The sequence below is a fragment of the Suillus discolor genome (genome assembly GCF_016758755.1).
Source record: "Suillus discolor strain FC423 chromosome Unknown F5147scaffold_333, whole genome shotgun sequence".
NCBI lineage: Eukaryota > Fungi > Basidiomycota > Agaricomycetes > Boletales > Suillaceae > Suillus > Suillus discolor.
The window spans coordinates 1-15251 of NW_024541580.1; the positions used below are offsets into that span (position 1 = coordinate 1).

General features: G+C 47.8%; 1 protein-coding gene across 1 annotated transcript; it reads left to right on the plus strand.

Annotated features, from left to right (window-relative positions):
• Nucleotides 1–5932: 5932 nt before the first annotated feature.
• F5147DRAFT_660477 (uncharacterized protein) lies at nucleotides 5933–6752 on the plus strand (the record flags this gene model as incomplete). Its single annotated transcript, XM_041434674.1, has 2 exons — nucleotides 5933–6331; nucleotides 6366–6752. The coding sequence occupies 2 exons, from the start codon at nucleotides 5933–5935 to the stop codon at nucleotides 6750–6752; spliced, it is 786 nt and encodes a 261-aa protein (XP_041284298.1).
• Between the last annotated feature and the right edge of the window lie 8499 nt (nucleotides 6753–15251).

Here is a 15251-nt window from a genome sequence, read left to right on the forward strand (position 1 = left end):
CCAGAAGCATCCATCCACTGTCCACCAAGCCCTCTAGTGCGTATATTTTCCATTATCTCTCATTAGCATATCATTCCACCTATAGTTTTATCCATGGATTCTCACATACATAGATATCTTTACATACCTACTTGGTAGGCGCTTCGGCTCCGCATGACAGCACTTAGGGTCGCCCTATATAAGCGCCAGCAGTACATACTATTACTGGACTGACTTTTCCTACCACTTTACTTTTCAACTTACTTTTCACCTTACTTTAGTTTACTTTCCACCCACTTACTACCATAGAAACTCGCAGTAGAAATCTATTTGTTTACACTTCACATCACTCTTCTCTTACCTTGTATCATATCATCACTTAAGTTTAGTCTCTCTTATTTCTGCATACACGCGCGCGCTTTCCCACACTTCGCGCAATACACGCGCGCGTTCCCGTGCCTTGTGTGCACCTGCGCTTTCTCGTGCTTCACTTTGGCGCACACCTCTAGATCCTTGCTGCACTCACTTCCCCTTTAGGGTCGAATGCGCTTGTCATCTCAAGCATAGCAGACTAGGCCAAACACATGACCTTCAACATTTATAGATACAGTCTGGAGCATCATTTGTTCCTCTCTGTATTGTTGTTTCTACAACATGTGCTTCTTCCATCCGTTGGTCTGGCAACCATAAACCCCAAACCAAGATCAATGTTTGGAACACCGCAAAAGGCACATCAGCCACTTACTACGTTGAGTTATTTATCTCCTTCCCAATCAACTTTCTAATACGCGTATGCAAGCTCTCCTCGCTCTTTCTGAAGTCAAAAAAACGCCTCAGTCCACACGATGATAATGATCAGGGTTATATATGAGGTAGGACAACATTGTCGCGCCGGAATCGCTTCAGACTGCGAAAGCTAAGACTCTGATTAGTAGTGCGACACGAGGTAGGACACCGGGTCTCACTTGTATGTAAGAAGCTGACAAACTTGCCATCGTGAACAGTGGCACTGTTCCGGGGGTGCAAAAATTGCGGCCTTTGTAACATGGTAAAACCTTTTATGTACTTGTATATATAATACTCACTTACCATTTATGATCGTCTCACGGTGATTGCGTTACTCAGTGACTGAACTGGACTGCAAACTTTTCAATCAATTACTAGTAGCGAATTCAATCGATTATCATGGTAACTTCACGTGTTCGTCCTCAAGTCTAGGTCTAGTGCATGATTTGAACCCTCAAAATGTGAGTACTTTTTCTCAGCTGTTGTTTTCTATCTACACTGATGTCCGAGTCAGCCTCTTCAAGTTGGGGCGACTTGAATGATCAACGATTGTGGGATGCTGCCATGGCCAGTTTTGATGAGCAACTCGTCGGATTTGGACATGGTGACCCACCTCCAACTCGTCTTTCTTACTCGCCTTACAATGATCAACACGGCGATCATTGGATCCAGTGTTCTGATCAACTTCAATGGCCTCAGGCTCAGTCCCAGCCACTCACGCTGCCGCTGCCAAGTCCTGCAAGCCAGTTCACGGCCAGATCATATTTCATTACCCCACAGCAGCAAGTCATTTGGCAGAACGACAGTCTGGCCCTGCTGCACCATCATCCATCGCAGCTTGGGCCATCGCAGGATGGTCATCATGGGATAGATGTAGCCGCAGTCTACAATCATCAACCGTCACAGTATTCAGCCTCGCAGAGCCAGCCTCAATTCGGGCAGCTCGGGCCATCGCAGGACAGTCATCATGGGCCAGACGCGGCTGCAGTCTATAATCATCAACCGTCACAGTATTCAGCCTCGCAGAGCCAGCCTCAATTTGGGCAGCTTGGGCCATCACAGGACAGTCATCATGGGCCAGACACAGCCACAGTCTATCATCATCAACCGTCACAGTATTCAGCCTCGCAGAGCCAGCCTCAATTTGGGCAGCTTGGGCCATCGCAGGACAGTCATCATGGGTCAGACACAGCCACAGTCTATCATCATCAACCGTCACAGTATTCAGCCTCACAGAGGCAACCTCACTTAGGATTGGCTCATCCCTGGCCTAGTGTTGCTCACAATTTTATTGCGACCTGGGCGTTTCCACCAAGCCCAATGTTACAGTAACATGGCACGAGTCCCCCGCCGGCAGACAGCCCTCTGCCACCGCACGGCTATAGACGATACAGGGTCTCACCAGCCCTATGACGATAGATGAAGATAGATGATGATAGACGATAAGCGGCAACTGCCGGCTTAGATAAGCGGTCTGGACCGCACGTGACATGGACATGACGACATAGGTCTAGAAGACCTATTTATGTTATCAAGATAGAAGGCAAGCCTCGTGTTGCCTCATGTACTGATAGAAGGATACCACGTGGATCCTATCTCTGATGGAAGCGTACCGCATGGACGCTATCTACGATAGAAGCCCGCCTCATGGACGCTATCTCTGACTCATGTAGATAAGCAGATTAGAACCCAGCTTTAGGCTGAGCTTAGATACGATAGAGTAGCCTTATATAAGGTCGAAGATTAAAGTAGATGTTCCTTACTTTAATCTTACTAGGTACTACCCAGAAACTAGTCTAATCAACTAGGTTTATCCTTGAACTCCTTGTCCCTGCTAAAGCTACCTGCTCGACATCGACTCGTACCTTCAGTGACGCCTCTCACTGTCTGTAACCTGCTATCATCTCAGCGTAACCCCTCGTTAACCACCACGAGCTACGTTCGAGTACGCAACCTTTGCTTGTCTGTAAAGGCCGACGACTCTCAGCACTCGGTACCACTGTCGTGGTTGTCGCTGTTAGATTATCCTAGTCGCACACGACCGTTTGTCGTAACAAAAGATTAAAGTTCAACTCGCACGTCACCCATCTGTGACGCCAGATCCCTGATCGTACCTATCTTCAAAGCTACCGAAGATCTGTAGAAGAAACCCCGAAACGTACCGGCCTGACCAGTCGCAAGAATATAAGAACCGCTGTCACAGTAGAAAACTTCCTGCTCGGAACACTACGAAGATCGAAGATAACCATCTCCAATATGGCAACTTCCCGAAACACCCTGGCCGCTTCCCACCTTACGGGAAAAGAAACTCGTATCTTCCTGAACGAGAAAAGATGCTTTGTATGCCACGTCATTGGCCACAAAGCCGCGGGCTGCCCACAATGGCCCAGAACCCCGCGGAGAAAGATGATCGAAGAAGACCTCCGGTTGAACTCTATCAAAGAGACCGGAGTTAAGAAGAACGAACTACGGGTGAACGCCACCCTGATGACCAGAACGAGAAACACCCCCATCGCGACATCTATGGTCGTCGACTCAGGGGCGTGCCAGTCCTTTGTCAACAAGGACTTCTGCACGACGCACAGAATCTCGTCGCACCAGCTAGAGAAGCCTTTCACGCTCTCTAACGCTGACGGATCCAGCTTCGGAAAGAAGCCGATAGAGAGGTATTGCACCCTCTCCTTCCAGATAGACGAACGGGTATGCACCGAACGGTTCTACCTTGCCGAGCTTACTCCAAAAGAGAAGCTCATGCTCGGACAACCCTGGCTTATCAGCCACAACCCCACCATCAACTGGACGAACGGCACGGTGACTCTCAAGAGCACCGTAGATTCCCGAAAGAAAGAAAAGGAGATTGACTCCGACCGGAAGAAGAACGGCAAGACGCCCCTCTTCCAGAAAGAAGAAAAGAAGGGCGCACAGAAAAGGAAAAGGTCCGTTTCCCCGACCACTCCCCGCGCCTTCTCCAGTGGCCTCGCTTCTATGAGCTTGGCACCCACAACGAAGATTGTACCGGTTCCTGAGGAACCGCACGGAAACCCGCCATCCGTGAAACTCCCTATCCCACCTGCACGATCTACGAAAATCGTGAAGAAAGATTCGCTGCCTCGTATTGACCTCGCAGCAAAACGATTTGAGCAGAAGAGACCGGCCACTGATCCGGAGACAACTCAGAAGAAGGTCGTAAGACCTGCGGTAATCACGGACTATATCATCCCCTGATGCACCCGCGAAGAAGATCGGACCGGCTGTTCAGCCGATGAAAGAAGAGACTCCTGAACCTTATCAGTTCTCGGCGGAGCCTGCATCAGTCCTCGGAAAAGGACGTGCAGTTATGACAGAAGAACCGCCTATCTCGAAGGCACCCAGACTGGCCCCTGAACCAGAAAAACTCAGACGACCCCTAGATTTGAATTTTCCGGAGAACCGATCTCCGTTCTCGGAAAAGGAAGAGCCGTGTCGACGGCAGAACCACCTGAAGCCAAGAAACTCAGGTTTTACGAAAGCCCGGCTGATGATACCGACACAGCCGATGAAAACCCCATCCCGAATTCCTTGAACCTCTCCATGCCTTCCGCGGAGATCCCCGCTGATAACATCGATGCAATGATGCAACACCAGGGAACCCGCACCTGAACCATCTTCCGACTCAGACTTCGACATGTTTGTAGAACGTGTTCGTATCATAAACGAGGCCCATCGCCTGAAGATCTGAGCGAAAATGACCCTGACGAGTTTGCTCGTCTTGTAAAGAAGGAAGAAGAAGAAGTCGGACCGCAATTTGTCCGCTTCACAGATATGGAATCTGACGATGACCGAAGCGAAGAAGCAATAACGCTCGCTTCCGAACCTCGGGCGCTCTACGCGCCACACCCTGCTTCCAATCCCATTGAAAATATATGGTTGGATTTAGAAGAACCATCGACGCACAACTGGCGCATGGTTGATGAAGAAGGAAACGACATCGAATACGAAGGCCCTGACGACGGCCTTGATTTTTAGACTGAAGATTAGTCATGGTAGACTAAACGGCTTATTGAGGGGGTAAAATCCCTGATTTATTCTCGTTTCACGCACGACACCCCCCACCACGAATACCATTTCCCGACTACTTCTCTATGATCCCTGATGACGACTTCGACAGGCCCGCACGGCTAACTGCACGACGCCCGGCACGGCCTTAAACTGCACGATAGCCCGGCACGGCTCTAAACTGCACGATCGGTCCGCAACGACCTAAAACTATGATCGTCCGAGAAGACGTAAAACTAGGAGAAAGGACGAACTCCCCGAACGGTCCCCACAGCCCTGGAACCCCTTATCCACGATCCTTCGACAATCAATGAAGATTCACTCAACAAAGATTAAGAAGACCCCTCCTCGCGAGACGACCCCAAGAAACTCCTGCAAGCCTTGGCACCTACGCCTGGACCCCGTACCTTCTCTCACCCAATGAAGATTATATCAACAAAAGGTTAAAAGAAGATGACCTTCCATATCCAGATAGATCTTGAAAATAGATCGAAACAAAAGATAACGAAGAAGAACCGGAGACAGAACGAACCCTCGGAAACTCCTGCAAGCCCGCGGATCTCTTATCCACAGAACCCCCTTCGACATCCAGATAGATCCGAAATGATCTCAACAAAAGATAGAAGACGATCCTCCGGAACGAGGCTAAACTATCACGAGGCGAACTCCTTATCCCACGGAATCCTCCTAGAACGACTTCGACTCTGATCAACAAAAGATGAAGAAGACGATCCTCCGGAATGAGGTAAAACTATCATGAGACGAACTCCTCGGAAACTCCTGCAAGCCCTCGGAACCCTCTAGATCCGCGAACCGATATCAACAAAAGATAACGGAACGCACCCTTCCATTATGGCAATGATTATCACCCTCTGATGAAGACGAACCTTGATCCCTAGTCATAAACAAAGGATTAACGAAGATCGTACCTATCACGGCACTTCCCCTCTGATAGTGAAGAACCGCACCTCGTGTCCCGATAACGAGAAGATCTTAGCCTCATGGCTAGATAGATAGCGATAGAAGACTATCAACAAAAGATAAGTCTCGAAATCAAGCGGAGCTTGGAAACGACCTGGAAGCCATATAAGGCCTCTCCCAAGAACATCCTTCCCCAGAACCTCCCAACATCATGACGACCTCTATTGAAGAAGAAACTATCCGCATTGCACTTAAGGACTCCGACTACGGACGAATCCTTAAGACGATTGAGAACAACGCGTTCAGCGAGACCGCTATTCTCACCCCCATGTACTCCCAAGTGATCGACGACATCCTTGGTGAGCAAGATGCCAGACTCGGTGCAGGGACATCCCTTGCTGTCTGCATTATCCGTACCACGAAGCTGCTGGAAGACGTAGCCAATCGTGATGACCTCGATGAAGGCACGAAGAAACTTGCCGTGCTTCATTTACAGAAAAGGATTCGCGTACTCGCGCTTCACCTCCTTCCGCTCGACTTCCCAGACATCGCGAACCAAGCTGTCAGAACAGTCGAGGCAAGGCCTCATGTTGAAGAAAGATCCAGACCGGTGCGCCCGCTAAGAAGAAAGGCGGCCACCATAGATCGTACCCGTACCACGCTCTGCAAGCGTTGCGGAGGATATCGGACACACATTTAGAAAGTGTCCAGATTATGTTTGTTGCGTCTGCGACGAACTAGGACCCGACCACCTGTCGGTCCACTGCCCTCAGCTCAATGGACGCATCGTACTCCAAGAGTTTAGAGATGAAGAGAAGTTTTTCGAAGCTCTCTTAGATTGGGAGCATAACCATAAAGCGCTCGCGGACCTCACGCTCAGACACCCAGCACCGCCTTCGCCCGAACCAGAAACTCCCCCCGTACCAGCCGTCTCCACGCCTACGACACCTCCGGCGATGGAAGCTGACGATGAACACAGGATACTCAAAGTCGGTGACTTTGACGCTAGTAGAGGGGTAATGTTACAGTAACATGGCACGAGTCCCCCGCCAGCAGACAGCCCTCTGCCACCCGCACGGCTATAGACGATAGACGACACCGGAGCCTCACCAGCCTCTATAGACGACGATAGATGATGATAGATGAGAGACGATAAGCGGCAACTGCCGGCTTAGATAAGCGGTCTGGACCGCACGTGACATGGACATGACGACATAGGTCTAGAAGACCTATTTATGTTATCAAGATAGAAGGCAAGCCTCGTGTTGCCTCATGTACTGATAGAAGGATACCACGTGGATCCTATCTCTGATGGAAGCGTACCGCATGGACGCTATCTACGATAGAAGCCCGCCTCATGGACGCTATCTCTGACTCATGTAGATAAGCATATTAGAACCCAGCTTTAGGCTGAGCTTAGATACGATAGAGTAGCCTTATATAAGGTCGAAGATTAAAGTAGATGTTCCTTACTTTAATCTTACTAGGTACTACCCAGAAACTAGTCTAATCAACTAGGTTTATCCTTGAACTCCTTGTCCCTGCTAAAGCTACCTGCTCGACATCGACTCGTACCTTCAGTGACGCCTCTCACTGTCTGTAACCCTGCTATCATCTCAGCGTAACCCCTCGTTAACCACCACGAGCTACGTTCGAGTACGCAACCTTTGCTTGTCTGTAAAGGCCGACGACTCTCAGCACTCGGTACCACTGTCGTGGTTGTCGCTGTTAGATATCCTAGTCGCACACGACCGTTTGTCGTAACACCCAACCCTGACTCAAAAGGCTCATGCGGCTGTGATCCTTGCGGCCTCATTGAACTTGGCTCCCCAGCTGACTGAGGTGATTCAGCAGACTGGGCCGAGTCGCGAGTCGCGGCAGCCCACATTGCTGCCATCATCTCTATCCGATAACTTTCCAATGTTGGCCTGAGCCACGCCCTCACACGCACCAATCTTCATGATACTCCTCAACATCCATCCCAGGGCCGTCGCCGCGGCTATGAGTCAACGACTCACTTGTCCACTTAGGGTGCCAAACGTGTCACAGCAGCCGCAGGGCCATCTTCAACGCATGCTATCATTTGGTCTTCAACGAAGGGTATCGTCCCATTCGGGCTCAAATGATTTATATTTTGATGTATTGAGAGAATGAAATGATGGGCCTTCAAAGACTCATTATTACCCTCGGTTCGCTCTCTTACTGATATGGCTAATTCTGTGTGGACAACTGAGGCCAATCGCCCTGAAACAGATGTTAAGCATTTCGTGAAACATGGCGGCCACATTGACTGATCAATTGGGAATAGGGTTACTGAGGACGTGGTCCCTAGAACAACTAGAAGACAACCCCAGCCTTGCGAGATCAAAGCTTGGGCCAGTGCTCATGTAAATATCTGGCTGAATGACAGTCATAGTGAGGGTATTTGTATTCCTCAAGTATGACCTCGATTTCAGCCATGATTTGATGGTGATGGACGCACACATTATGGAGCACGCAAACTGGGTGGAAGGTTTAGTAGCGAACAATGCATTCATTTACAGTACCATATCTGTGAGTACAGTGCGCGGACTTGACCTTTATTATGACTGAATCACGACTCTTCTTTTAGGTCGAGGGAATTGACATGGACATCGCTTTTGCCAACCCCACCATCATAACATTGGCGAGGTACTTGTTATATGACAGTGAGTTTCGGTATCATCAATATATCACTGGAAACGATTACTTCCCATTACTTGCGATGATCGCCACTCAGTGCTTGTGAGTATTCCAGGAATACATAACCAGTAGATACGTCGACAGTGTGTTTATTTGAGATGCAAATAGACATCACTACGAATCATATGTTTTACAGCTAGCAGCTCTCACTCCAGCGCGTTTTGCAGCCCTTGTATGATTTTTTACGAATAGCTCTGCTTTGATTCATTGATACTTGCTTTACTTGGTATGATACATTACGAAGTTACTGATCCGTCATGTACTATAGCTGTTGTCGTTATGTCAAAATAATTTATGGTCCGTCGCATCCTTCGAGGGCTGTTTATTGACCTGCCTACACCTTGTACCTCTCAGATAAAAGTAAGCGTGCCATGTTGTCTGAAACTAACATACTCATCTACTAGCAGGCGGAGAAAATATCAACATTGCTCTGTTATCTTCCGCCCCCATTGTAGCGCCCCTGGGCACTCTTGGTGTGACAGCCAAGGTGAAATGGTGGAGTGATGCACAAGCTGGATTGACACGCAGCGGGAGCATGCTGGACCATTGCTTCACTCCTTTGTATGAACTTAAGCATCCCAGGTATTCCCACGCTGGTACTAGGCGGTCATCAATGTCCCCCGAACTTCCGCACAGGCGAAGATTTGTGAGTGCAATTATTGAGCCGACTTGTTGGTTCACTGAACAGCATATCAGATGGGTTACCCCACACCTCCCGTGGACGTCTCTTGATGAGGATGGTCAAGAGCTGCCTGTGTTCATCGATGTGAGTGTCACATATTATTAGTCAATTTCAGTACTTGACAATTCCTTGAACAGAATAATCCTTTTAAGGCAATGGTTTTATCGCCTCATTCTGACTTTCTCCCGTCGTCTTGTCAGAATTAGCTTAGGGTCCTTGGCACTCTAGCCTGGGACTGCTTTTTCACCGGTAGTCAAGTCGTGCTTTCATTGGCTGGTGAAGTGTTAAGACCATGCACAAAGGGTAGGACTGATTCTGAGGGGCTTGGCTTCAGCTCGTGCACTGTGCCCCTTACCCGAGTATGTGCCCTTAATTTCAGATTGGTGTCTGAAGAAAGTCTGAAGATGTCTGAAGGACGTCCGAAGGCGCAGAAAACTTCAGAAGGACTTTCCGGACGGGTGCAAGTAACTTCCAGATGAGTGCGGGAAAGTTCTGGAGGAACTTCCGGAACTTCAGATGAGTGGAGGATCAGAGGATCAGAGGAGCGGAGGAGCGGAGGAGCGGAGGAGCGGAGGAGCGGAGGAGCGGAGGAGCGGAGCTCTGGCCTAGGGAGAAACTCCCTAGGCCTGAGATGGATATCAACTAAGTTGGAAGACTAGAACTGATATGAGGACTTAGAGTGAAGACTAGTGTGAGGACTAATATGATATTCCGACTGAGGAACTACAGGACATATACAAGAGTTTATATACTAAGTGACTATCGGAAAGATCAATAAGCAAAGGTCTGAGGCTATGTACGAAGCATAAGCAAAGTTATCAAACACGAGTCGGAAATGAAGCATAGGTTAACAGATCAGTAAGCATACCGGTAATGGATATAACCGAGGTACTGGAAACAAGGAATACTGGATAGGCTGTGTTAACGTTATATGCACAGGAAATAAATCAAGAAGATTATCGTATATCAGATCGGAAATGTATCTATACATCGGATAGGATCAGATAGGATCAGATCAGATCAGATCAGATATGGTCTGGATGAGATGCATGGATATGCGAGATATAACATTAGGGCGATGGGACAAGGATGACTAATGCAGGCTAGCTGCGAAGGAAAAGGGATCTGGACGTGGATGTGCGGATGTGGATGTGCAGAGGTGCAGGGATCCGGATGGGTAGAGGACTGGAGACATGGATAGGACATCCGAAGGTCCGGATGAGGCATGGGAATATTATTGGATATAGGTCCGGAATACGGGATATGACATGAAGGCTCATTAGCCGAAGTGAGTGTCTAAATGCAGAAATTGAGCTACTATGATATCAGTTACTAATTCTTAGCATTCTAAGTCTTCCCCTTTAGGCAGTCACCATGATCCTGCTTTGGTGAGTTGTGTACGTATGGTACCACCAGAGGTCGTCATAAAGGTTCACTGAGGGTGAGGTCCTAAGTCTGACCATCAGTGTATCAGATGTCCGTCACTCCGCCCACTTCAATTTGTCCCTATGGTGACTCCTCGGACAATCAGAATGTTCTCTTGCATACTCAGATCGAATCTATTCCATCTACTCGCCAGTGCTCCTGTCTTAAAACGGTGGCATATCTCCTTGGTGCCCGTCAAGACCTACCTGATCTGGTCCACAACTCAGAGACCAACCGCATCCGTGCTGTTCAGTCGTGGTACTCGTCTGAATCATCAGACGAACAACTGTCAGAACCACACCCCACCTGCTACCAAGGGCCCGAGCAGCCCGAGCATGTTGAGAAAGGTATATCTGACAGCTGCCTTAATTTCCTTACAATATCATACTCACATCATACTGCTAGTCGAATTTCGAATTCCATTGAACACTGCAGATAGGAACAAATCAACGACATACATAGGTCATTTTTTTGCTGAATCGGACCATCCCTTGGATATACTCGACTCCACAAGGGCCGTAATGGACCTCCCAAAAACATACGAGCATTTGGGATGGCGCTTGTCCACAGCCCGCCGCACAGATGTGCCACATTGACTTTTGACTTCTCTAGATATCTCGAGTGCCTTCAAGGCTGCGAGGACGGAGCAGAGGTCTGGACAGAAGAAGAAAGTTGTAATTGACATCAGTCAATACCGTAAGTGCTATTCTGATCTCAGATTGCCTATATGATATGATAGTCACGGTAACTTGCCGTAGATGCCTGCGCTTAAAGGAAAGTCAACAAAACCACAAGCAGGAAGATGTTCTGCAAGCAAGCAGAACCTCAAGGTGTCTGATGTGAAGAAGTAATAGTGACTGGCTAGCAAGTAAGCTAGAGCACTAATAAAATCCTACTGAGTGCGGGTGTGCTATATCGACCCAAGAGGATTGCTATGAAGCACTTCCTTCAAGTATAATGCGAAGGGAGTAGATGTGGAACGCGGAAGAATGAACGCGATGGACGGAAAGCGAAGCCGATGGTAGGAGCGAAGGCGAGAGCGCGAACCTGATGAAGGCGCGATGAAAAATAAGTGAGAGCGAGAGGTTACTAGGTAATGCGTGGTTCCGTGGGTAGCAGCTAGGTATGGACGAGGGTTATAGCCAAGGTATAACTAGGTATGGAATGCTAAGTCTGAACCCGTGTACGGAACAGATTCGTGCAGAGCCTAGGTAAGGAACTTAGATGCGCATTCTCAGAGCGGTTGAGAATGCACGGGTTCGAGTAAATGAGAGTCAAAGATTGTCAATTGGTCAAAAATACTAAGAATGCCTAAGTGACTTCGCGAAACAAAGGGATAGCATCTGAGGGAAGGGAAGTACTTTACTGTATGTAGCGCGCGAGATTTTATCCAACTGCGTGAGTGTCTGGAATCCGTAGGCGAGACTTGTAGCGATGAAACGAGGCAGATAAGTAATATGTAATGTGAACGCGTGTGGAACGAAACACACGGATACATGTAATAAGCCATACCACATTATTAGTCAACCTGAATAGAAATAAACACGCACCAGCGGAACTCGACGGACATGGAAGGACATGGATGGACGGAACGGAAAATCGGACCTGAGAACGGAAGACCATCGGATTAAGTGCGACCGAGGAAGGCTTCATTGTTAGAGGCATAAGGAAGGATGTCAGTGGGTAACTTCCTATATCTCCTGACACAAGTATGAAAAGACACTTGTTCCCGCCCAGCGCGGGTCCGAGCGTCACACCTAGCTGTCATGTCTACCATATACCAAGGAACTTGAACATGTCAAAAGCAAGTTGCCCTGCTTTGAGCATCAACTTGGAGACTCTGAGTTGGAGAACACCGCAACATTCTGTTGGGTGGATGTGTCGCAGCTAAACACTCCACACTATCCGCTATGTACCCAAGACCTGCAGGAGTGGGCTAAACATTTGGTACACACACACTCATGCCTCCAAGCGCACTACTAGCACATGATACTGATAAATGTTAGTACGACACTCGAGATTCGTACAATGCCTGTGCTACTTTACCCAACACACCTCACTTCGATGATGTTCACAAGACACATAAGGAAAGATCGTCACTTCAGTGTGTGCCCACCGAGCGCATATCTCCTGTCATCCATAACCATGTCCATATCTCATCTGCCACTAACAACTCAGGCATATGGTCTTCTAACGATGTGGAGGGCCCTAAAGCTCTGACTCCTCAACCACTCAAGAGGACATTTGCGCTCTTCATGGAGAGTGATGAAGAAACTGATGATGAACCGCTGCAAGATATTGAGGCAGTCCTTACGAGCATCAATTCTTGCTACCCTGCTATGAACTTTCCGAAATATGTGAATACGCTGAAAGAGCGCGGTATTTTTTATCTGTCGACCGCAGCGCACTTTAATAGTCAGTTTTATGTGGAGAAGGTTGGCATGTCGGAGGGAGCTGCATTTACGTTTCACACTGGCATTTGCAAAGCTCACATGAAGGATGAACGAAGGAAGGCGAGAAGAAAGGCTAAAGGGAAAAAGAAGGCATGAGCTGATGATATCATGGCAGATAAAGAGAATATTCAAGGTCTCTATTAGCGTACGGCGTCACTGTAATCACCAAGTGCATAATTCATATTCGGCCAGATTCTTACATCAATCATCTTGACTTCTGCCAACAGAGTATCATTGAAATCCAGGTCCAAGACTACTATGAAGTAGTACCAGTATCGTAATGCCAATATTAGTAACACGTACATACATCATTTCTTCTTTACTGGGGCAACCTTGACGAGTCTGGCCCTAGTAGTCCGGGATCTAACTAACACCCAAATTGGTGAGTCTCATCCTCTCCTTATATCAGCCTCAGGTGAATTGGAATGATTACATATGTCAAACAGGCACGGACTAGAAAGGAATGCATGACTTATATGACCTATCTATACACCACGATCAATAATAAGTATGACGAGACAGATTACTGATCGCCTCACCTCAGGCCAGAGCCTCAGACATGGGTGATGCACTGCATCTTGATTCCCTCACTACGCTGTCTATGCATTCCCTGAAGCAGTATTCAGCATCTCCTGGGTCATAATCCTCCAAGGATAAGTCCTGCTCAGCAACAGTCGTCTCCAGATAATTGAGTTGCACGGCTGCAATATTGAATGCCACGAGATCATGGGAATATGCAGCAATGGTGAAGTCTGTGTCATCTTCGAGCTGATGCCTGTTGCGTCCGACCATCAGCCTTTCGAAAAAGCGAGCCTCTTCCCTACTCTTGACATACTGTCGAGAATAATCCCTTAGAATTGTTTGAAGAAGTACTGTGTGTTTTTCAGCTGCCTCGAGTTCCCACACTGCTGCGAGTGCGCGTAAACGCTTGCTTTCGGTATCAGCTCGCTTTGCCACAACAGCTGATCGGACAGTTGTGTCTGGCATACTCTGTATGCCACGTTTGAAGATCTCTTCACCCTAGTACAATACTCGTCAATTCATGTGATATGCAGTATAGGGAAGGCAAACAAATCTGCTGGATGTCCATTAGACTGATATCAGCCTCGTCTCGCTTTAGAATGTTCTTCGTCAAAAATGATGCTCTAGTGCAGTGGGCTTATCCCCACCAGACAGCTTTGGCATGAACTTTGTGCTAGCGCGATTTGCATAACATGACAGATGTCCAATTACTGGAGGAAGCCCTGGCGGAAGGCTTGATGAATCGATATCATTTGTGTCATTGTGGAGAGGACTTTCATTTTGGAGAGGGCCTTCAAATAAATGTTGATTAGGGTCCATGGGTTCTGTTACCATTCTTTTACGATCCATGTAATGGTGATTAGCATGACTTGAAGTAATATCGTCCTGAGGCATAGATCGTGGTTTGGTAAGAAGATGAGATTGACCATCAGCCTGAGATGCCTCCAACATCGTCAGGTCACAATGACCTGAGTCAGGACCAAGGTTATTGGCAATGTAATAAGCGGAAAGAACAGGGGATGATGATAGCATGCTGGCCTGAGTGTCCTTTGTGTTCAGTTCTGTTAAGACTCACAGCAGTCAACAGTATTAGTGTGTGTGAGTTATCAGAGTTTTAATGGCTCCGATGGCAGCACTTCTCACTCGCACGAAGAAAAGGACACCAATATCAGTATTAGTGACGAGTCCTAGTTTTGGTATCATGATTGCACCGTCACCGTGGCTACTTTTGTGTCTCGAGTGGGCCACGACGTTGCTAAACTGGCCTCATGCTCATGATAATAAACCTTCTACAGTTCTGGGCCCTCGAGTCAGGCTATAGTCATATTAACAGGACACGCGGCAGTTACACTACTAGAACTGACCTTAGCCCATATCATTATATTTATGTTTTGAACGGAAGCATGGACTTGAAGTTGTGACGCAACTTGACAGCAGCTGTGCACACTGCTGAGTGTGGCAGGTCGTCAAATTCCTAAAATGTATGAATTCTTTATGTCATATCTGGTCATAGTTACTAATCTCTTATCTCTTTCACAATACTGTGACCATCCTACCATTTTGAAATAAATTGGAGTTGAGAGATCTGTTGACTTACCCTTTCGAAAGAGACAAACTTTCTACCCTACTACTCCGAGCGAGAAGTCATTGGTGGAGACTCACCTCGGAATGCACAGAAAACTTTTATGGCATATTCTGCTGCTATTCTTCATTCATTATCTGATGGT